The sequence below is a fragment of the Taurulus bubalis genome, assembly GCF_910589615.1.
Source record: "Taurulus bubalis genome assembly, chromosome: 11".
NCBI lineage: Eukaryota > Metazoa > Chordata > Actinopteri > Perciformes > Cottidae > Taurulus > Taurulus bubalis.
Window position 1 is genome coordinate 27,987,328 of NC_136599.1, and position 23,272 is coordinate 28,010,599.

The following is a 23,272-nucleotide window of genomic DNA, read 5'->3' on the forward strand; positions in this document are numbered from 1 at the left end:
CTAGTGTTCTAGTGTTCTGGTGCTCTAGTCACTAGAGTCTTGTGTTCTGGTGTTCTAGTGTTCTGGTGCTCTAGTCACTAGAGTCTTGTGTTCTGGTGTTCCAGTGTTCTAGTGTTCTGGTGCTCTAGTCACTAGAGTCTTGTGTTCTGGTGTTCTAGTGTTCTAGTTCTCTAGTGTTCTAGTGCTATCCCATCAAATAAAATATGTTGTTGAGAAAGGGACTTAATATCTTTCTGAAAATGTACACTTTATAATCACTATGTAACTACAATGTATTTACTTTAAATGTGTCCATGACAGGGTAGACATATGTGGCTGTTTGTACATTGTCATCATGCAGTTAATTTATAAAAAAGTGTGGGCGCTTGACCAAGATGCATTTCTAACAGCATAACATCTACATAATACAATGCATACGAAGTTCAATGGGAAATCTTAGATTTTTTTGGGGGGGGGGAATGGGAAGTCCCAAAGGCACAGTATAGTGATATTGACCCAGCTGCTTCAATTTAGCCATTCATGGCTGTCACCACGACAACAGGTGACATACAGGTGAGGGCAGCGCGACCAGGTCATGTTTGCGCGCTGCGGCACATTAAATAGCCTAGAGTTTTTTTTCAGCGTGAGAAATACGATGTGTGGCGGGAGGGCGTGGCTTAAGACCGAAATGCGTGACAGTCACGCTCAATGCGTGACACTTGAGAGCCCTGCACACATGAATTTGATTGCTAGCATGAAGTTAGCTTTGTGTTAGACAAAGCTAACTGACTGTGTGTGTCTACGTGCGCGTGAGTGCGTGCGCGTTAACGGTCGCGCGCGTGCACGTTCGCGTGTGCGCGCCTGTGTATGTCACTTTGAATCAGGACTAACAGCGCCACTGATGTTCACATTATTAAGTCCATAAAAATATTCAAGGATATCAGTGCGTTCGGTTGCTTGTTTCCTCTCTGGTGAATGTACTATATTGGAGATTTGAGCATGTTTTTGCCTTGAAATCTGGGGTTTAACAGATGGTTTGGTAGAAAATCTGCACACACGTGACTTGGAGATATTCAGTCAAAGGCATTGTAACGCCTCCTGTCTGTCTACCTGTCTGTCTTTCTGTCTTCCCTTTCAAAATGAAAGCCCCATGAATGAACTGTATCTTATATACATAAAGCTATATATATATATATATATATATATATATATATATATATATATATATATATATATATATATATATATGTATAACATAAAGCTCAAATGAGGATTATTGTATTAAGTAGAAAATAAATACACAATATTTGTTTATGTAATCACGTGACATTGCAACAAAGTGCTGTCCCATTCATATTTACACCATCAATATATATATATATATATATATATATATATATATATATATATATATATATATATATATATATATATATATATATATAATGTTGCAGGTGAGGCTGCACCTCTCTGACCAAAGTCTTTTCCATAAAAGGAACTCCATGATCGTGACATTTGGAAACAAATCCTAAGTATCGCTTGTGTCTGGAAATTGGTGGGATGTGTTGCAGATGACGAGATACAGTGTAGCCTTGCCTTGAGAAGAGGATGATGACCAGAGGCTTGACGGTCAAAAACGTTTTTGAAAGCAGATCTCTTGACTGTGGAGCACAGCTGGAACTAATAACGTTAGATATGTTTAGGTGATCAAATAAACCCCATCAATAGAGTGATGGGAAAATATCACTTACAATAAGTAACATGACATTAGTCCAAAACATGTTTTGTTTTGTGGCTTTAGGACTCAAACTGACTTTAACCCATAAGGACCCATGTCCTTTAAATGTTCTGGAAAGTTCCACATACAGGTTTATCCTTGATTATAACTCATGAAGTCCCTAAGTGACACCTACTGAACATCTTGGTTGGTCATGTGATTTTGTATTCCCATAACAACCATTCCAACATGTCTGCTCCAGGTTGTGACAGATCTGAAGAAAATGCTGAATTAAAAACGCTTGTTTTCCGTTGTTTAAGGTAAGATTGACCCATTTAAGAATTATAATGCTTAATGAACCTGTCTTTTAATGTATGTGCTGCTGTGAGCACATTTATTGAAGAAACGGGTATAAAACAAATCAGATCAAAATCGTTGACACATACATCACATCGGGAATTTAACCTCAAAATAAAAACGGTGTGACATATAAGCACAGTACAAAAAAATAATTATGATCGGATCAGTTAATTTGGCTGATTCAATATTTAGCTCACATATTTTATATTGTTCAATCTAAAGCATATTAAAACAAATGTAAACCAAAAAAAAAATCATTTTATAATTATTAATGCAATTAGTTTTTCCATTAACGCCCAATGAGACATTTGTAACATTTCAAATATTTGACACTATTTTGAAACCAAGGTCAGAAATGTGTTCTATGTGGTCTATTTAGTCTGTATTATGTCCGCCATAATTTTCCTTGAAGGAGAAATGGATCCGGGTTCTTATGGGTTAAAGTTCTCTGTCGCAGGCGGCATGCAGTGAAACCAGCAGATTGCTTTGAAAAGTTGCTGGTTGTTGTGTTCAAGGAGAGCAGAGCAATGAGTTGGCTCTGCAACACGTCCATCGGGGCCGGACAAGATGAACCCGGAAAGGAACCTTGTGCTTGTGCAACTGAGACGTCTAATATCTCACACCAGAGGCACTGATTCCATCTGAAGTAGTTCACTGGCCTGCACGTTAAGACATTATTAACATTTACAATCTGGAAAAATAACATGAATGTTGCATCATACGCTGATGCATGCTGGCAGATGTGTACATAAATACATTTGTCAACTAAAGCTCCTCCTGACGGCACCAATAACATAAGGCTGCTCTATACGGATAATGAATGACAATATAGTCAATTGCCTGCATAGAAGTCATAATTCCTGACAAATGCTGTACATTATTACACTTCAAATGTCCTCCGCTTACTACATTCTAATGTGTTACCACTCATTTATTGAATGTTTGTATGCTGCTAATAAATGCTTGACAGGGGGACTAAAAGCATCAGCGTTATTAGTTTGCTTAAAATATACAACTTTTTGACAAGCTCCAAAAATATGCATTTATCTCAAGTCTACGACATGTCAGTAAAATTGTTTCCATTTGACACGAGCAAAGCTACGGTTCCTGTTCAGCTGTCAATGGTCATTAGAATTTATTGCTGAGAGTTGGCGATAGATAGATAGATAGATAGATCTATCTCCACTGAACAAAGTTTAGCCAACAGACTAACAAACCAGCAGCCAAAGTATTCATTTTACATCCCATTTGCTTCATTTGTACAAAAACGTGAGTGTAAAAATGTCTTGGTGGTGTGAGGAGCTATGTGCACAACTACTATTGTCTGGACGCAGTAACTTTTCAGTCTCTACTGGTTGCCTGCCAACCTGATGGTCAGTAGACATTTGAATCGCTATGAATTCAACTAACTAGATACATGTGACAGTGAGCTATAAAAAGGCCTCAGTCTCCATGCTAAGCTAACTGTAGCTCCCTTTTTAACAGAGACGGGAGAGATTGGACAATCTGTTAGCGAGAAAATAAATAAGCCTTTTCCCCAAAATGCAGGACTCATATCTGGACCAAAAAGCTCCATCGTGGGAGACTTCAGAAGAGCACATGCTGTAATCTGTGTCCTTAGCATAACTCAGAACTGCCCATTGATCTACCTCACACTGGATGGCTGTTTTGCTGGGAACCCACAGGAGTAAGTTGCCAAATACGACACGTTCGACATTAAACTTTGAATAAACAACGCTTCAGGTCTTGAGCATGTGGTCCGCGATGGACCTTTACATTCTGCAGCTCATTGCCATTAGACCCTCAGTGAGGGATACACACCATCGAGGCAGCTTAAGCAGACAGATCCAGGCCCATGAAGGTCCCCATCCAATAGTCATTACATTAGCAGTATAGACTCGTCATGGTTGGAAAAGTACAGGCGTATTTAATAATTGAATAAAAGGGATAGTTGTATGAGCTACTTCTCCCTAGTCAGCGCATTACTACAAACAGCAAAGCCATGTACAGCTCTGGACGTATTTTGGACACTTAAATAAATATTTGACAGCCGTACCTTACTGTCAGACAGCTGTTCGGGTTGGGAATTGAGCCATTATGTTCATCTGTGCTCTCTTAACTCAGGAATCCTTTGACAAAAACAGGAATGCTCTCAGAACACAGGAGTTGCTGGTCTACCGCTGCCTCCATCAGTTAGTTTCTTTGTGCGACTTCGATGAATCCGATTGAACTCTTTTAAACCAACGGATCGAGGCATCAGTACACCAGCAACTCCTGTGTTCTGTGAGAGAAAGAAAGACTGTTTTTGTCAATACGTCTTGTGGCTTTGAAGAGAACAAAGATGGAGTAACAGGTTCTATTTACGGTCTGACAGCAACGTAAAGCAGTGAACACGGTCTAAACTTTGCTTCTGTACTGGTACTACTGCCTATTTCTTCAAACTGGGGCCACCGACCACCATCTACTGGAGGTACATGGACTATGAAGTACATCAAATTAATCAGAATATCCATTTAATGATGGTAACTTGGGGTCCTGGTATCATTGGAAGAGCTTACTGGAACTGAGCCACCTTTATCAATGTCACCTGTGCTTTTCCACTCTGACATGTTTTAATGACTGCCATGAAAACATCTATTGTAACAAATTGTTGAAAAATAACTGATATATGCATCTATGGTTTGAAGTAAATGGGCTAAAACATGGGCAGCATGATTACTCCCTGTGGTTCCCCGCATACCGCATGCTTTGTACTTCCATCAAATGAGTTCTTGGTCATTTGTTTTGACAACCTTTACCAGACTTGACCCAAATGTTCAGGAAAAGTAAGACCAGAGCTTGCTGTTTAGAAAGAGAAAAAGAGAAGCATTAATATCAAAAGTACAGAACAAGACACAGTAGATAATAGCAACGCAAACATAATGAAAATATGATTTATTTTTCCAACATCAAGGTCATTTGCCTCAAACAATATGTATTCAAAGTATATACACATTTACATTTAGTTACACAAAGCTGGCAATTTCAGCACTTAAATCAGATAGTTTTGGATGTATTTACTCAATACATTCCAGTAAGTCAATATATACAGGACATCATTCTGAGACTATTAAGTCTCTGATAACATCACATCATGAGGAATTGAGCAGCTGTAGTCAAGCACCCAAAAATGCAAATAAAATATGATCACGCATACCATTTGTTACCGATACTACCTTTAAAAAAATACCAGGCCACGTTGGCAGCAGCTTGTCCAGCCTCTTCGCCTTCCAGCAGCAGAATCCACTTTAGCATAAAGAAAAATAGGTGGCGCTAAATGAAAGCATTCTTTTGTACAATGGTGCCGGTTCACAAAGAGATCAATTCTTTCCAAAAGAAAGTATTTACAGTCTTTTCTTTTTTAGCATTTCCAATTTGACAGCCAATACAAAATCTCTCTTTGTGGAGCTTCACCTTTATCTTAACATCTTAGCATTCAGGATAATTCAATTTAACTTAGATGTTAATTAAAATCAAATAATTTCATACAAGAAACTGTAAATAAAATAAATGATAAAAGACAAAAAGTATCACAACAGAAGTACTACGGTTGCTGCTGAACGCCTCAGGCCTGTGAATCTTGTCTGGTCCTTACCATGGAGTCAAGAAGGTAAAGGTGTTCAGAAAGCCACTCATCCCGCATGGTGGATCAACCATTACCTAGAAGAAACTGTCAACAAGGTTTAGCAGTAACGTGTACTCAATCCATCATCACACAAAACATGCACATTCAGCAGTACTTGGGTATTCTAAACTAATTCAACAGTGTTCATCAACCCTCAAGAAGTTCAGTACAGAGTTCAGTCTCAATATCTGAAAACAGAGATAAGTACTTGACCCTACATTTTGAGCGACGCGCTTGCACTCTCTGCACACTTGGTGCAGAACTCCACTGAGACGTGGTTCTTGTCCACGTGCAGACAGACGCCCCCTGCTGTCTCTTTCTCCTCCACTTTCACGCGCTTTCTGGGCAAGGCGTAGTCGTGGTCGTTCGAGTCGGGCCCCTGGAAAAGCGAGGAAGATAATTTCATCCCATTCACACCGCTCAGCCTGGACAAGAGCTGGGCTAACATGCTCTCATTGGCCAGCACAGCCCTCAAGTACCTGGTCTCATCTTCCAACTCTTCCACCCTCTTCGTCAGTTGAGAATTTTCCTGTCGGAGCACATTGTTTTCTGTTGACAGGATGCCAACTTTCTTCTCCAAGCTGTTGACGTATTCTTTTTTCCTGAGACGATTCAATCTGGCAGCGACGGCATTTTTGTTGATCATGTGGTTTGACTGGCTTTGCCTCTTCTTCATCCTCGAGTCAGAGGACATTCTATCTGGAGATGATGCTGTTGAAGCCTCGATCTCTGAATCTTGGTCTTTGGCGCTCAAACCCAGATCAGCCAACTCAATATCAAAGAGCGAAGAGGCAGTATCTTTTTCAAGTGTCCATTTTAAGTCTTCAATTCCAAACAGGTCATCTAGCTCTATTCCAGCGGTGTCCATATCACCAGATGGGAAACCCTCAGACGGACTAGAGAAATCTGCGACTGTTTCCACTACTTCAGCCTCCAGAGACGGCACCGCTGCGTTATTCATAGTGCGTCTTCTTCTGGTGATCATTGTGGTTCGACAGTCGGACTGCAAGGAATCCTGAGATTGTTCACCTGTGAAGACAACAAAATATATTTTAAGTGTGTAATATTTCAGCAAGTAACCAATTAATTGATCAGATATTATTTTGATAACAATTTGAGTCACCGTAGCACAGTAAATGTGGTAACTGAGTACCTTTTTCCATTTTTAAACAGGCTAATAATTAAGAAAGAAATAAGTACACACGTGACACTAAATGGACGTACTGATTACGTCATGAACATTTCTACCATTACGTTGGCTCTGTTTAACTGTGGTCATTGTCTCATAGACCACAGGGCCAGACACATTTAGTTGCTCTGGATATTCTCCATAAGGAGGGTGCGTGTTTTGGTAAACGTCTGCGCAACGTAAGATGCTAGCCCGATAGCATTGTTACGTAACATATACGTCGTTTTACAACAATGCTCTAAAATGCACTGGTACACACAACGTAACTCACTTAAAATACTGATTTAGGCTTATGATGTCAATAAACAAGGCGCCCTAACATGAGCGGCCGCTTCCTCACTAGGCCGCAGTCGTCCTCGCAGTTTGAGTGGACGTCATCACCGACTGGACGTCTCACTCACTCACGGTGTCACTTCTGAACTTATTTAACGGTTAACGTTTACACATGTAGCTTAGCTCGTTAGTTAGCGCTAGCTAAGATAAGCTACACTCGTAAACTGGAGCTAACTAAAACTAACTGGAGCTAACTAAAGCCACGAGGCGGGAACCAGGCGGTAGCTAGAGCACCGAATGACGCAGCCTGTTTAACGGGACAGATTCAACCAACGACTTACCGGCCCCTTAAATATCCTGCGACACAATTCCAATCGGTAACGACTGGAAGTCAGTAAGTCAGCCGGAGAAACAGCGCTGGTAATGAACGCCTGCTTAACCGCGCACAGCTTGGCAAACAGAGGACAATTGCGCGGCCCGCGGCTCCGGATGAGAAGCGGATGCGCGCGCACCACACTTCCGGCCACGTGATCAACAATAAAAGTCCCACTGAACGAGAGTCAGTGATCGGAAGACAAGCAGGTGTCAATGTGGCGCAGTCATGACAGTTCTACCAACACCTCTAAAATCAATAAATCAAAGCTTCATAAAGGTCGTTATTGTTACATGACTGTCGTGTTGCGTCACATTGTGTAGAACATACCATGTGCGTTAAGATTGTAGTTTGAAAGGTTCATTGCTCTTGTACTTTTTACACCTTTGTCCTAGTGCTGCTAAGTTGGCTGTGGCTTCCTTTAAAAGAGATAAGTAGATGGGTTATCATTTATGTTAACTTATGTTTTACAATGTTAACTGTATCACACATTCCTGCTGAAATTACAACGCAGAGCAAACATGCTGCTTTCAGTTTGAAAGACGTGCTCCACATAAGACATACTTTCCAAACACTCCATGAATCAGACACTCAAAAACAACATAGTCAAATTCCTTTGATAGAAAAATGTTTTATTGACCATAAGTGCGCAGAAGAAAATGTATGACATAAAACCACCTTGTGCTTATAACGATGTCCCCTCTGCCGGGGTTCAACAGAAAGGCACCGACCCCGGCATCAACAGTGCACCACCATTATGAATGAACCAGATCCACATTCCATCTCACCTTCTGGGGCATTAAAGTGTTAAATGTCTGCACTAATTCCACCTTAAAAACATTGTATTCAACACGAAGGTAACAACTAACTTGTTATTAACTATTCTGCTGAGTCTTCTTTAAATGAATATATATGAATCGTTTTTGTCGGACTGGAACTTAGTTGAAGACTTGAGCTCTGGGAAATTATTATGGACTTTTCACTAGTTTCTGACATTTCATTAATTGACAACGTCATTTGTGATAATAATAAAAGACATTTTAAAAACAATTCATTACTTTTAACAAGCTGGAACTTATGGCTGTTGGAAGTTCTTTCCTGGTGAATAACTCAGATAAATGACTTATGTCGATCGAGGAATCGATGAATGCTTCAAAACAACCTGGAACATAAGTTCATTATTGGGCCAGAAGCTAAAGGAATTTATTTCACAGCTATATAACGACTCAAAAAAGTTGCAGTCCAGATTTCAGCTTATTGACATCACTGTGGTTCCACAGGAGGCCGTCAGCTGTTCTCACTGGCGCCACGCCTCCGGGGGCGGTGTGCGTCATGCTGCTCTCCAACTCCACCGGCTGGTCAAACACAGTCATTGTGGAGTAGTTTTCCACCATGAGGCGCGAAGGGTCATCAGACTGCCCAGGGACCTTACCGAGAGGGTAGTTCTTCCACAACACCTTATCGTTGCACACCTGCCACGGAGAGCCTCTGAGCAGCTTGGCCTTTTCGGCCTGACCATCCGCCCATTTGTACTCCTGGGAGGACTCGCTCCTCTCCGCCTCGGCTGCCGAACGCCAAGGATGGCTGAGGCGCCGCGAATGCTGCAGCTGCTCGTGCAAGCTCTCCAGTGTGTATATATGCTGCCGTTTCCGCTGTGGGGATGTGTCGGACGCCGGGCGTGCGTCCTGTGTGTAGATGGAGCAGAGCTGGAGCAGCTTCTGGCGGGTTTCCAGAGGGAGGGGATGCTCCATGTCGTCCAGGACCAACTGGAGCAAGTGAGGCGTGCTGACACAGGGAGAATCCAGGCATGCCGAGAGCAGCTGCTGCCACCTCAGCTGGATGCGGTTTACAAAGACCCGGTCCTTCATTCTGGCCTTCTTCTGCCCCTTTGTTTCAAAGTGGTATTCAAATTTGTTGCTGTTACAGACAAGGATTTCTGAAATCCACGCAGCGATGTAGAAAACCCGCTGAGTATTCTGCTCTTTGGCAAACAGCTTCAGTTCGACAAACAGCTTCTCCAGGAGGAGGTGAATGAAGGACGGCGAGTTGAGCGTCTTCAGCAGCGGCAGCCAGAAGCGCAGGAAGGCTTGAGCGAGTCTGGGCTCAGCGGCACCGCCGCGGTCGGAGGCCGCGTCGCAGCCCAACGTGTCCAGTTGCTCCGCAGTCGGAACTAGAAATCCGTCTTCCAGCAACACATCAATCAGCAGATTACTCGACTGCAAAGCAAACTGCTTGATCTCACCGAGTAACCAGCTCATGTCTGCAAAGGGGGCGGGCCACAGGTCCTTCTCTTTGTCCTCAGGGAGTCGATCAACAGCCTGGTACTGCTCCTTTTCAAACGAGATCAGAAGCTCCCGTGCAACCTTGTAGGCCTCCATCTCTTCCTGCCTTGCGACGAGCTCGTCCCCGTGGCGCTTCAGGTCCACCTCTTCATTCTCTCCATCCGACTCAGAGTCCCAGTCCTCATTAGGCCCTCCTCCCAACTGCCTGGACCAGTATTCCTGCTGGAGCCACTCCAGAACCACCGTACATCCCTTTCGACACCATTTTACGGTCGGAAGCTTCCTGTGCGTGATGTCATGCCTCAGGTTTACGACCCACTCTGGGATGTTCAGGTTCCCAGCCAGCCGCCTCAGAGGACGGGCGGTTCTCCCCTGCTGTCGCTCCGTGATCAAGTTGACAAACCTCACCAGGCCTGCTCCATAAAGCAAGACCAGGTCCTCTCCGTCCAGCTGCCCTGACCGGTCCAGCACCTGGCACCTCACCAGGTCCGCTGTGCAGTCCACCGCCACGGGGGAGCTGTTGGCGTACCTGGCTCTCCACGCGGACACCCTCTGCAGGGCGAACCTCTGTAAGGCGGAGTCCTTCGAGTAGAGGTACTCCAGGACCTGGTCCCACTCTGCTTTGTTGGCCCAGGCCACCACATGGCGTCTTTTCTCGGAGCTCTTTTTCTTCATTGTAATGGTGCAGGAGGCGCGCGCTCGGCGTGTGTGATCACCGCGTGCACGTAGCGCGCTTTTAACCCGAGAAACGTCTCAAGAAATACGGAAGCGCCGAGCTTTATGTCGGCGTCCGTGTTCAGGGAAAACGATGCTATCGCATCCCGGAAATGACATGTGGCATCCGCTTCTTCGTGTTGGGGGTTTAAGGGCAGCTTTGTCTCACTGCTGACACCTTGTGGAGGGCGTTAACGCCCACAAGGTCACATGTTCCTGTAAGTAAGAAAGGTAATGCTTTTTTTAATAAAGCACCTTTCAAAACCTAGGTTACAAAGTGCCTTACTAAAAGATACATTGATTATCATTTATTAAAATAGCAAAATATGAATGCAACACAAAGCCGGATAAAAACAAACCAATACTAACTGGTTCTATGGTCGTGGAGAGGAGGAGGAGGAGGAGGAGGAGGAGGAGAGGATGTGAGCAGGGCATCTGCCCTCAGACACGCGGCTACACATAACAGTTGTGCTTGTTAGATGTAATGTTGGACAATACATAACTGTGCTCTTCAATAGAAAACTGCGTAAATAGACCTAGTAACCGTGGGGGTAGGAAAGGTACTACAATATGTGAAAGAAACAGGATTGAGTGGAAGGATTTAGGGCACCGAATTTATACAAATATTTATTTTTATGCATTTATTTAATTATTTTTGTAAAGGGATAGGTAACTCTGATCCACCCTCCAATGCAATAGGGGGCGGTAATGCACCTTAATAACAATGCCATCCGCCTTAAAAGTTAAAAGAAGATATTTTAGGGGTTGTTTTGCAGTGGGGTTAATTGTGTATATATATATATATATATATATATAAATATAAAATTTATTTTGGGGGGTGGTTTTGTTTCTGGGGTAAAGGGAGCCTACTGTCTGGTCCATACTCCGGAGCAGAAGGTGGCGGTAATGCACCAAATAAATGGATGCCAACCGCCGTAAAACACCAAGAAGAAGAAGAAGAAGAAGAAGAAGAAGAAGGAGGAGGAAGTTGTTTTGCAGTACTAGTAACTGTTAAGCTAAATAACATACTTGTATGCATTGTTTGTCTCCAGGTAAAAGCATGAATTATGCCAAGACGTAATGAAAGTATGTGATAGGATGTGTTATCATGCTTTCGACATTGGCTGTCTTCAGTAAGTAACGCTATCTGAATGTAAACGAGTTCTCAACGTCACCGAAACTAAACTAAGCTAAGCTAAGCTAAGCTAAGCTAAGCTAAGCCTTGCTTCCGGAACACGGAAACTAACGCCCTGTTCCGTGAATAGGTGTCGCCGTCTTCGTGAGCCCAGCTCTGTGCTGCCTGCCAAAGGAGTATGAAGCGGGGGATGCCCAGTGCTGCCCGATGTGTCACGAAGGTAACGTCCAGCTAGGAGAAGCCGGAAAGAGATCCACAGATTCGGCATCAAGCGACCACTAGCTCCAACCGGGATGGCTCTCATGTGACCTACACGAATACATAATGCTTGAATAATTCTGATGCAGTGTAGCGCCATCACATGCTGTCCAACCACCAGGAATGAATCCTGCGTTGGTCCCTTATGAAGCCCGTTCAATCAGACAACAAGGAGGAGCTTATTGATATAGGAAAGGATTTGGGTCATACGACACTTTATAATAGGGAAGTTATTTGATATTTCTTCCAATAACAAATATGATTCAGTATATAAAAGCAGAATTCTCAATAATTACTGCTTTAGTACAACCCAAAGGTGATCCCTGGTGGTTAAACAGAGTTTGATTGCGCTACACTGAATTTGATTTAATTATTGAATAGTTCTTCCAATAAAAATTCACCATAAATAATCATAATTAATCAAAGGCAGATTTCAAATGATTTTGGTCATTCTGCACTTTCTAACAGTAAAGTTATTGAATATTCTTCTACGTCTCACAGGGAGACCAATGTAGCTGGTTGTCCACCTCATACCTTACAGAGAGCTGTCTTTGTGTTTTAACACCGTTTCGCTATGAGTTATTGATCCGTGAATATCATTCCAACTTCACAGAACTGTCATTAGTCATAGCATTGCTGGCGGTTCAGCAGGTTTTAAATCCCAGAAGCCATTGCTTTTGAATCATATACATATCCTTCATGTGTACATTTGACTCTACCTCTTTGTACTACTAAAATATCTCCATATAAATAGATTGATTCATATCCGTGCGTTTGAGCAAGCGCACCTTGAACCTGTTGAACTCTGCAAAAGGAGCATTCCTCAGGTTTCATTAGCTGACGAGTCATACCAGTCACACAGAAGCACTGACTATAAGTGAGCAGTCGGGTTTGGTATGGTATCTTATGTTGTGATTGTTATTTCCCGTCTTGCCTTGGTGATCAATGGGTGTTGACCGTGTGTTTTGGGCTTGAACAGGTACCGTTGTCCGAAGAGACTGCACCCCTCAGTCAGGCACACGGTGCATCTCCTGCGTCGACGGGACTTTTATGAACAAACCCAACGGCCTGACCAACTGTTTCCCCTGCACCTACTGTGATGAAGGTGTGTCCCTGTGATTATGACTATTGACCCGATCAGTGCACTGGACAAAATGTACACAATTTGTATTAGATAGATGGAGAAAAAAAAATGCAATGAATTGCAGCCCTGGTAATGAATACAATTTGATTAAAAATAAATGTGATACTGTGCTGCTAGGTCGATCCCTAATAATTGAGTTGTAGCCGGTATGTGCGTCATACTGAGCCCTGAATGTACCACAGAGATATTATAGATTTGAAATAATATAACTTATTGACCACAAAAAGCCATTTTAATGTAGTAATTAAAACAGAATGTAAGTGCGTTCTAAAGTAAATACAACAGTAAATGTACCAATGTATCATTACATGTCTATAAACCTTCTCTTTATGTTGAATAATTCTTCATAAACCTCATAATGTAATTGCAAAATGACACATGTTTAAATGTAACCTTTTGTTTATTACATTTACTTACATGTCTTTCATATTTCATCTCACTATTAGAATGCCCAGCGTTAAAAATCTGTTTTTATAAAAAGTTTGATTTAAAAAGCCTTTTACAGGAGCTCTGATTGGCCGGCTCCTGTGTGCAGCTCATCTATGGGTCTGTTGAAGTCCTCATAATCACATTATTTTAAATATTACTCAAAGGCCCAGTGTGTAGCATTCAGGGGGATATATTTACAGAAATGGAATGTACTATATAAAATAATATTTCCTTAGGGAATCATCCCATTGAAATAAGAATCGTTGTGTTTTCGCAGCTGATGTTGCGCCGCCATGTTTCTCCAGTAGTCCAATCAGACAAGCCAAACTGGCTCTCGTGTCATGTAAACATGTAATATGATGGCTGTGTTTCTGGTGGCTTTTAGGTCATGGTCTGTTGGCCCAACAGGGCTGCACAGCAACAGCAGACACAGTGTGTGACGTTGTCAGTGGATATTTCTGCAAGACCCTGATGGATGATACAGGATGCAGTAGGGCACAAAAACATATGCACTGTGGACCCGGTCACAGGACGCAAGAACCTGGTAAGAAGAACTCCAGTCACACAGTGAGTCTTTTCCATGCACAGCACTATCCTGACGTCAACATGGCACATGGTGTAGCTGGTGATCCAGCTCCACCATGTGCACATGGTGTAGCTGGTGATCCAGCTCCATGTGCACATGGTGTAGCTGGTGATCCAGCTCCATGTGCACATGGTGGAGCTGGTGATCCAGCTCCATGTGCACATGGTGGAGCTGGTGATCCAGCTCCACCATGTGCACATGGTGGAGCTGGTGATCCAGCTCCACCATGTGCACATGGTGTAGCTGGTGATCCAGCTCCATGTGCACATGGTGTAGCTGGTGATCCAGCTCCATGTGCACATGGTGTAGCTGGTGATCCAGCTCCACCATGTGCACATGGTGTAGCTGGTGATCCAGCTCCATGTGCACATGGTGGAGCTGGTGATCCAGCTCCATGTGCACATGGTGCTCCCAGCAGCTCTGTCGTTTCTGTGGGTCTGGTGTCCTCTGCCGCATTGACCACACGGCCCTCTTTAGCCTTTCAATACCATCATCAGAAAGGGAAGACAATTCTATTTATTATCTGTGTCAGACTTTTATTTCAGCATGCAGCCCATTACATCAAGTATCCTCATATGTATGGAGGTGCAGCTACAGTAAACAGTTTCTACTCTCTCCGCTAGCATATTCACGTTACTGAAAGCAGGATTTTATGACCCAGACAGGATTCATCAAGCATCTCAATAACCCTCCAGAACATCTATCGCATGGTCGATCATAACTGGGATTATAGTGTGCTCGAGATGACACAGTCTGCTGAAGGATGGATGTTCCCTGGATGTTGGGTTCCTGTGTAATTCATCTCAGTTGTGTCTGTTTCTCGTAGGAACCAGCAGAACTGACACAGTGTGTGAAAGTTGTCCGGCAGGCTATTTTTCACTGGATGGTGTGAATTGCACGGTCTGGACTACGTAAGACTTTGTTTGTGAAGGAATGTCTCTATAGAGTTGGGGATTCCTGCCCTGTTGCACAAAAGGACCACTATATGTATGCATGCATATCTATTTTTGATGTTGAGTTGAATGGCTTCAATCATTCCATCTGTGAAGGACCAAATACTGCACTGGAGGCTCTAAACCAGAGGTGGGCAAACTACGGCATTTTAATCTGGCCCGCCGAGTATTATAATTATTATAACATAAAACATTTAAAAAAAAAGTTATAGTAAAGACCGCTGTAGCGCTTCTCCGTTCCCAAGTTCAGTTTCCCGAAGCACGATGACCACAACAGACCAGCGTTGATGTTTCTTCATGATTATTTATTGCACAGCCTCTTTCAGGCTTTTTGTGTGTGTGTTCTTCTGCAGCAGAAAGACCGCTGTAATGCCTTCTGCTGCGCACACGGCTCTGCTGCAGAAGAACACACACACCAAAAGCCTAAAAAAGCGCTGTGCAATAAATAAGCATGAAGAAACATCAACGCTGGTCTGTTGTGGTCATCGTGCTTTGGGAAAATCAAGTCGGGAACAGAGAGGCGTTACAGCAGTCTGTAGCGCCGTGCGGACCGCTGCCTGCCGAGTTCTGCTGGACTAGAGCGACACACAACACTTGCTGTGCTGCGCTGGTCCATTCCACCCCTCCCCCACTGATCCCAATATTAGCCGCCACTTTTCCGCCAAGCATGCTAACTATGCTAGCCAACAGTCAACGACAGAACGGGCGGCTACTGCTAAGAGGTTGGCAGCCAATTTAAAGAGTCAGCAAAAAAAAATTCTCCGCCAAACTGCTATACAAGAATCAAGCACCAAGGCAAGTTTTTTGCTAGCATTCAAATTAGCAAAAGCCAGCAAGCCTTTCTCTGAAGGAGAGTTTTTGAAAGATTGTATGGTAGAAACAGCAGGTCTCTTATGTCCAGAGAGCAAAAACAAATTTGAAAAATTGAGTTTATCACGCAGAACAGTGACTCGGCGTGTAGAACAAATTGATGAAGATTTAACCAGCGAGTTTAACAAAAAAGCTGAGTCATGTACGTTATATTCTCACACCGCCCCCTGCCGGCCTCGCCGTCCTCCAGTGTAGAGCCACGGGTCTCCCACCGCCCAGCACCCCCTGTGGCGGACCACAGGCTCCCCACCTTCCCTTTGGCTCCAGTGATCTGTTTCACCAGATACTCATACTCTCATGTGGTCTGCATTTGGGTCCTAAACATTGTCCTCCCGTGACAGGTTCACATAAACACTCTCCATCCATCTGATACTGGCCCGGCCCGTCTGTCAATTTTTTTAAATTCAATGTGGCCCCTGAGCCAAAAAGTTTGCCCACCCCTAGTCTAAACATTGCCCCCAGTCTGATTTGATTTGGTCACAAAACACAAGTAGCTTTCAGTAGATCTTTTTCAAAGTGTTCCATTTAATGTTTTCAAGGGTTTTGTTTGAAACACACAAAGCACTAAAGCTGTCTTTAATTTGTCTTTGCTGACAGTTGCTCAGAAACTCAAGTAAAGGAGAAAGCAGGAAGTACTATCAGTGATGTTGTCTGTGGAGCGGCTTCAAGACAGCGGTACCCATATGTAGCTGTTATTTTAGCATTGTTAACAGTTGTTGGGCTTGTGATCAAAGGTTAGTGCACCTTTCACATCCCTAATCTGACTGGCGCATATATTACATCCTTTTCTCCAAAGTGTTTCTTCTGTTTGCCTTCATTAGGCTCGTTAAGGCTTTTAGCTGATACGTTTTTTGCTTTTGTATTTCAGTTCAACTATCATCGAAAAAACCAAGAGGTACGTCGTATGCAAATGTTTGTCTCAATCAACGTCTCATTTAATGTGTCTTCTTTTTCTTGACCTATGTTTCAATCAATACATTTTGTCACTTGAAATCGTACAACAAGAAATGAAATCTAGTCGGCTCCTTCAATCTGTACATGACTCACAATAAAGCATAGCTCCTTTTTCCCGCCAGAACCCCCTGTTCCTTCAGGCCTCAGCCTGAACCCAGCTGACTGAAGGGCTCCGTCTGGCTCTCCAGGGTCCAACCAGCTGTTCCACATCTATTGAACTCCTATCCTGTGGGAAGGCTCCCGTCTCTGACCCCGGAAGTTTTTTTTATAGAGTTTTTCTCCCCGTGTGAGGTAAAGTCGGCTGTCTCTTTTTTCCTCTCTCAAAGTGGATGAGCTCTGTGGGTCGGTCCCCACGCCCCATGTGACTCCCTCCATGCTCGTGCTGGTGCCGTGTGGCGAGTGGGTGTCTGCTGTCCACACATGGTGGACCTTATGAACGCGCCGTGTATTGAGTGGCTCGGTCTCTGACGGTGACTCCCGGGACACTGTTTTCCCCAGTCCGCCCCTGATGTGAACTATATGGCACTGAAGGCCTAGCTCGAAAAGGCACGGCCCCCCACTGCTTTACACTACATGTCATGCTTCACCATTCACACACATATTAGCACAGCCTTGTCACTTTATGGGACCTTTATGCCCTTTAACAATTTCACAATGTCAAGTGTACGTAGTAGTTCAAATGAGCTTTCAATTTAAAAACATTATCAAGTCAACACTTCTAGCTAGCACTGAGTTTCACTTCTTTTCCAACCTCGTTAATAGAGTAATACTTTGAACCACGTTGTTTATGTTGTCATTCAATTCAGTTTATTTTGTATAGCCCCAAATCACAAATAATAAATCATCCTTAGAGCTTTACAATCTGTACACATGCCATCCCTGTCCCGGGACCTCACATCGGATCAGGAACAACTCCCCCAAATAAAGATAGTAAAAACCATTTCACAGGGAAAAAAGGGAAGAAACCTGAGGGAGAGCAACAGAGGAGGATCCCTCTCCCCGGATGGACAGAAGAATAGATGTCATGTGACCAGAATGAACAACATAACAGAGTTACAACACATTACATCAATATGACAAATTATTCATATGAGTAGTAGGCATGGTCCAGATAGCCACGATCCATGAAGCAGAAGGAGAGAGAGAGGAGGGGCATCAGCAGGGCCATGGCAGGAGGAAGGAGGTAGGAGGCAGGAGACAGCCATGATCCATGGAAACTTGAGGTGAGGAAGCACAGAGGCTCTGGGAAGAAGTAGAGTTAGTAATGTGCATTGAAGAGACATGAATTCATCCAGAAGGAGAGAGAAGAGGAGAAAAGCTCAGTGTATCCTAAAACGTGCCCCAGCAGTCTAGTCCTATAGCAGCATATCTGAAAATTGGAGGGAGGGGGGTTTGTTTATGTGGTTAATAAAGTAATACTATGAACAGGTTGTTTATGTGGTTAATAAAGTAATACTATGAACAGGTTGTTTATGTGGTTAATAAAGTAATACTATGAACAGGTTGTTTATGTGGTTAATAAAGTAATACTATGAACAGGTTGTTTATGTGGTTAATAAAGTAATACTATGAACAGGTTGTTTATGATAATAAAGTAATACTATGAACCAGGTTGTTTATGTGGTTAATAAAGTAATACTATGAACAGGTTGTTTATGTGGTTAATAAAGTAATACTATGAACAGGTTGTTTATGTGGTTAATAAAGTAATACTATGAACAGGTTGTTTATGATAATAAAGTAATACTATGAACAGGTTGTTTATGATAATAAAGTAATACTATGAACAGGTTGTTTATGATAATAAAGTAATACTATGAACCAGGTTGTTTATGTGGTTAATAAAGTAATACTATGAACAGGTTGTTTATGTGGTTAATAAAGTAATACTATGAACAGGTTGTTTATGATAATAAAGTAATACTATGAACAGGTTGTTTATGATAATAAAGTAATACTATGAACAGGTTGTTTATGATAATAAAGTAATACTATGAACAGGTTGTTTATGTGGTTAATAAAGTAATACTATGAACAGGTTGTTTATGATAATAAAGTAATACTATGAACAGGTTGTTTATGATAATAAAGTAATACTATGAACCAGGTTGTTTATGTGGTTAATAAAGTAATACTATGAACAGGTTGTTTATGTGGTTAATAAAGTAATACTATAAACAGGTTGTTTATGTGGTTAATAAAGTAATACTATGAACAGGTTGTTTATGATAATAAAGTAATACTATGAACAGGTTGTTTATGATAATAAAGTAATACTATGAACAGGTTGTTTATGATAATAAAGTAATACTATGAACCAGGTTGTTTATGTGGTTAATAAAGTAATACTATGAACAGGTTGTTTATGTGGTTAATAAAGTAATACTATGAACAGGTTGTTTATGATAATAAAGTAATACTATGAACAGGTTGTTTATGATAATAAAGTAATACTATGAACAGGTTGTTTATGATAATAAAGTAATACTATGAACAGGTTGTTTATGTGGTTAATAAAGTAATACTATGAACAGGTTGTTTATGATAATAAAGTAATACTATGAACAGGTTGTTTATGTGGTTAATAAAGTAATACTATGAACAGGTTGTTTATGTGGTTAATAAAGTAATACTATGAACAGGTTGTTTATGTGGTTAATAAAGTAATACTATGAACAGGTTGTTTATGTGGTTAATAAAGTAATACTATGAACCAGGTTGTTTATGTGGTTAATAAAGTAATACTATGAACCAGGTTGTTTATGATAATAAAGTAATACTATGAACAGGTTGTTTATGTGGTTAATAAAGTAATACTATGAACAGGTTGTTTATGTGGTTAATAAAGTAATACTATGAACCAGGTTGTTTATGTGGTTAATAAAGTAATACTATGAACAGGTTGTTTATGATAATAAAGTAATACTATGAACAGGTTGTTTATGTGGTTAATAAAGTAATACTATGAACCAGGTTGTTTATGTGGTTAATAAAGTAATACTATGAACAGGTTGTTTATGTGGTTAATAAAGTAATACTATGAACAGGTTGTTTATGTGGTTAATAAAGTAATACTATGAACAGGTTGTTTATGATAATAAAGTAATACTATGAACAGGTTGTTTATGATAATAAAGTAATACTATGAACAGGTTGTTTATGATAATAAAGTAATACTATGAACAGGTTGTTTATGTGGTTAATAAAGTAATACTATGAACAGGTTGTTTATGATAATAAAGTAATACTATGAACCAGGTTGTTTATGATAATAAAGTAATACTATGAACCAGGTTGTTTATGATAATAAAGTAATACTATGAACAGGTTGTTTATGTGGTTAATAAAGTAATACTATGAACCAGGTTGTTTATGATAATAAAGTAATACTATGAACAGGTTGTTTATGTGGTTAATAAAGTAATACTATGAACAGGTTGTTTATGATAATAAAGTAATACTATGAACAGGTTGTTTATGTGGTTAATAAAGTAATACTATGAACAGGTTGTTTATGTGGTTAATAAAGTAATACTATGAACAGGTTGTTTATGATAAAGTAATACTATGAACCAGGTTGTTTATGTGGTTAATAAAGTAATACTATGAACAGGTTGTTTATGTGGTTAATAAAGTAATACTATGAACAGGTTGTTTATGATAATAAAGTAATACTATGAACCAGGTTGTAAGAGCACAGACGAAGTATCTAATGATCTGTTTTGTAGTCCATCTTCATAACATTGTAGTTTCACCGCTGCAGACTGACGTCACTAACATCAGCTGCCATCGCGTCATAACTACGTCGCTGATCCTGTAAACCCTGAGGTTGTCTTCTCCTAACTCCTCATGAATTCTCCTCCCCATCTGTCCTTGACCCTGTGAGGTTTTCCACAGAGGTCAAGGACAGGTGGTTAGGAAAGGACATTAGGAGGTCATTTTTGTACTATTTAACCGCAACCTGTGTTTCCTTTCCAAGCAATGAGAAAGACAAATGTCCTTACATGTAGGTTATCAATCAACCAGGAATAATAACTGATTTCCCTGTTTATCATTCAAAATACATTACAGGTCATAATTGATGCTACACATTTAGAATAATGCAACTAGACTAATGCATCATTTAACAGTTAACATACACAAAGTGTGTTCTCAACTATGTTATTATGTGTATTGCCATATGCAGGCTTTATGGGGTTAATCCAGCAACTGTTTTGATGGACAAGTTGAACAGCCTATTAGGTGCTCAAGTTGTCAAGTTGACATGTGATAATAAAGTTGCACTTTTTGTTCCACTAAAACTAAAGTGATGCCCCACGTTGTCTTTATTCCTCCTTTAGTATATTAGGGTTAACACTGGGTATTGCTATACAAAACCAAATCTGCTAGCAGTTGGACTAAGGGTTATATTGAGAACACTAGTGATGGCGAGATGAGGGATTGAAGCAGCAAATTGCTTTGCAAAGGGTTCATTTCGAAATCACCTGTTGGATGATCTCAGCCATGCAATCTGGGATACAGGCTACTGTATTTTGCGTCAGTAGGCTAATTGACCTCGTAACATCACTAATGAACCCTTCATCCAAAGAACCCTTTGTGGGAGGAGTTCTTAGATGAGTGTTGAAAGTGTAGGTGTCAAAACATCCTCCTAGCCAGACCCCCCAAAAATGTGATTGTGAAATGAAATTATTGTTCTTGGTTGCGCCGCACCACACCAGCCCTTCAAAAGGTTAGAGAGTTTTGAGCCTACCTTCATTAATTAAATGAAACTATAGTGAAGATGGACAAAGTTTGAAATATAAAAAGGAAACTGAAAGGTTCTCTGAAGAACCTCCGAGGTGAATTCTTGCCATCACCCTCAGAATGTGAAAACAATTCTGGATAGAACCCCTAGAGAGCGTTCTGGGTGGAGACATTACATCATAGAAGGGTTCTCTGTCGAACCTATCCGAGGGACTTCTGGGTAGAACATTTCACAGAGGGCTCTATGTATAACCAATTATGTTGGGTTTTAGTTCGAACCGTCAACCAAGAACCGAAAAGGATGATGATAAGCCGAAGAACCCTATTTATTTCTAGATAACAACTTTATTAAATGAATGGATGTGCTTATCAACAACCTGGTAACTCTGATAGAGTGCATTGCATAAGTTACAACTGCTAAAAAATAGAAACAATTGTAAGGGAATGAAGTCTCTGACTGGCTCTCAATTAAATGAAGGATCCAATCCAAGATCTATGGCCGAGAATAGTCCTCTATCTCTGCTCCTCAGGTCCTCAGAACCAGGCCGCGTTAAAGACTGGAAACTTGAAGGGACTGTGTCTTCTGCCCTGTGGACCAGTGTCCCTTGGGACTCTGTTGTCTGAAGTCACAGTGGAAGTCCTATCTTTTCTCTAAGTGTGTTTGTGCTATAGCAAGGCCGAGCTCCTCCTTGTGGCACTGGCAAGCGTGTGGCAGGTGTCAGGACTGTGGCCCCTCTCTGGCTGCTGGTCCCCTACTGGTGGCCCCTCTCTGACTACTGGCCCCACAGTGGTGGCCCCTCTCTGACTACTGGCCCCACAGTGGTGGCCCCTCTCTGACTGCTGGCCCCATACTGGTGGCCCCTCTCTGGCTGCTGACCCCATACTGGTGGCCCCTCTCTGACTGCTGGCCCTATGGTGGTGGCCCCTCTCTGACTACTGGCCCCACAGTGGTGGCCCCTCTCTGACTACTGGCCCCACAGTGGTGGCCCCTCTCTGACTACTGGCCCCACAGTGGTGGCCCCTCTCTGACTGCTGGCCCCATACTGGTGGCCCCTCTCTGGCTGCTGGCCCCATACTGGTGGCCCCTCTCTGACTACTGGCCCCATACTGGTGGCCCCTCTCTGACTACTGGCCCCATACTGGTGGCCCCTCTCTGGCTGCTGGCCCCATACTGGTGGCCCCTCTCTGACTACTGGCCCCACAGTGGTGGCCCCTCTCTGGCTGCTGGTCCCCTACTGGTGGCCCCTCTCTGACTACTGGCCCCACAGTGGTGGCCCCTCTCTGACTGCTGGCCCTATGGTGGTGGCCCCTCTCTGACTGCTGGCCCCACAGTGGTGGCCCCTCTCTGGCTGCTGGCCCTATGGTGGTGGCCCCTCTCTGGCTACTGGCCCCACAGTGGTGGCCCCTCTCTGGCTGCTGGCCCTATGGTGGTGGCCCCTCTCTGGCTACTGGCCCCACAGTGGTGGCCCCTCTCTGGCTGCTGGTCCCCTACTGGTGGCCCCTCTCTGACTACTGGCCCCACAGTGGTGGCCCCTCTCTGACTACTGGCCCCACAGTGGTGGCCCCTCTCTGACTGCTGGCCCTATGGTGGTGGCCCCTCTCTGACTGCTGGCCCCACAGTGGTGGCCCCTCTCTGACTGCTGGCCCCA

General features: G+C 42.5%; 3 protein-coding genes across 3 annotated transcripts; 1 reads left to right on the plus strand and 2 right to left on the minus strand.

Annotated features, from left to right (window-relative positions):
* Positions 1 to 4,958: 4,958 nt before the first annotated feature.
* On the minus strand, positions 4,959 to 7,663 carry crebzf (CREB/ATF bZIP transcription factor). The gene is given in 6 exon segments (XM_079226708.1): positions 4,959 to 5,341; positions 5,691 to 5,744; positions 5,748 to 5,765; positions 5,939 to 5,940; positions 5,943 to 6,749; positions 7,524 to 7,663. Coding segments are annotated over 5 exon segments (936 nt in total). The 5' UTR covers positions 6,706 to 6,749; positions 7,524 to 7,663; the 3' UTR covers positions 4,959 to 5,242.
* Positions 7,664 to 8,208: 545 nt separating this feature from the next.
* Positions 8,209 to 10,512, minus strand: las1l (LAS1 like ribosome biogenesis factor; the record flags this gene model as incomplete). The annotated part of the gene is made up of 1 exon (XM_079226866.1): positions 8,209 to 10,512. The coding sequence occupies one exon, from the start codon at positions 10,510 to 10,512 to the stop codon at positions 8,782 to 8,784; it is 1,731 nt and encodes a 576-aa protein (XP_079082992.1). The 3' UTR covers positions 8,209 to 8,781.
* Positions 10,513 to 11,538: 1,026 nt separating this feature from the next.
* On the plus strand, positions 11,539 to 18,499 carry LOC306744268 (tumor necrosis factor receptor superfamily member 14-like). The gene is made up of 8 exons (XM_079226878.1): positions 11,539 to 11,684; positions 11,817 to 11,906; positions 12,924 to 13,049; positions 13,903 to 14,061; positions 14,930 to 15,014; positions 16,524 to 16,660; positions 16,795 to 16,821; positions 17,003 to 18,499. Exons 1-8 carry the CDS (start codon positions 11,660 to 11,662, stop codon positions 17,044 to 17,046), a joined length of 693 nt encoding a protein of 230 aa, XP_079083004.1. The 5' UTR covers positions 11,539 to 11,659; the 3' UTR covers positions 17,047 to 18,499.
* The last annotated feature ends 4,773 nt before the right edge of the window (positions 18,500 to 23,272 follow it).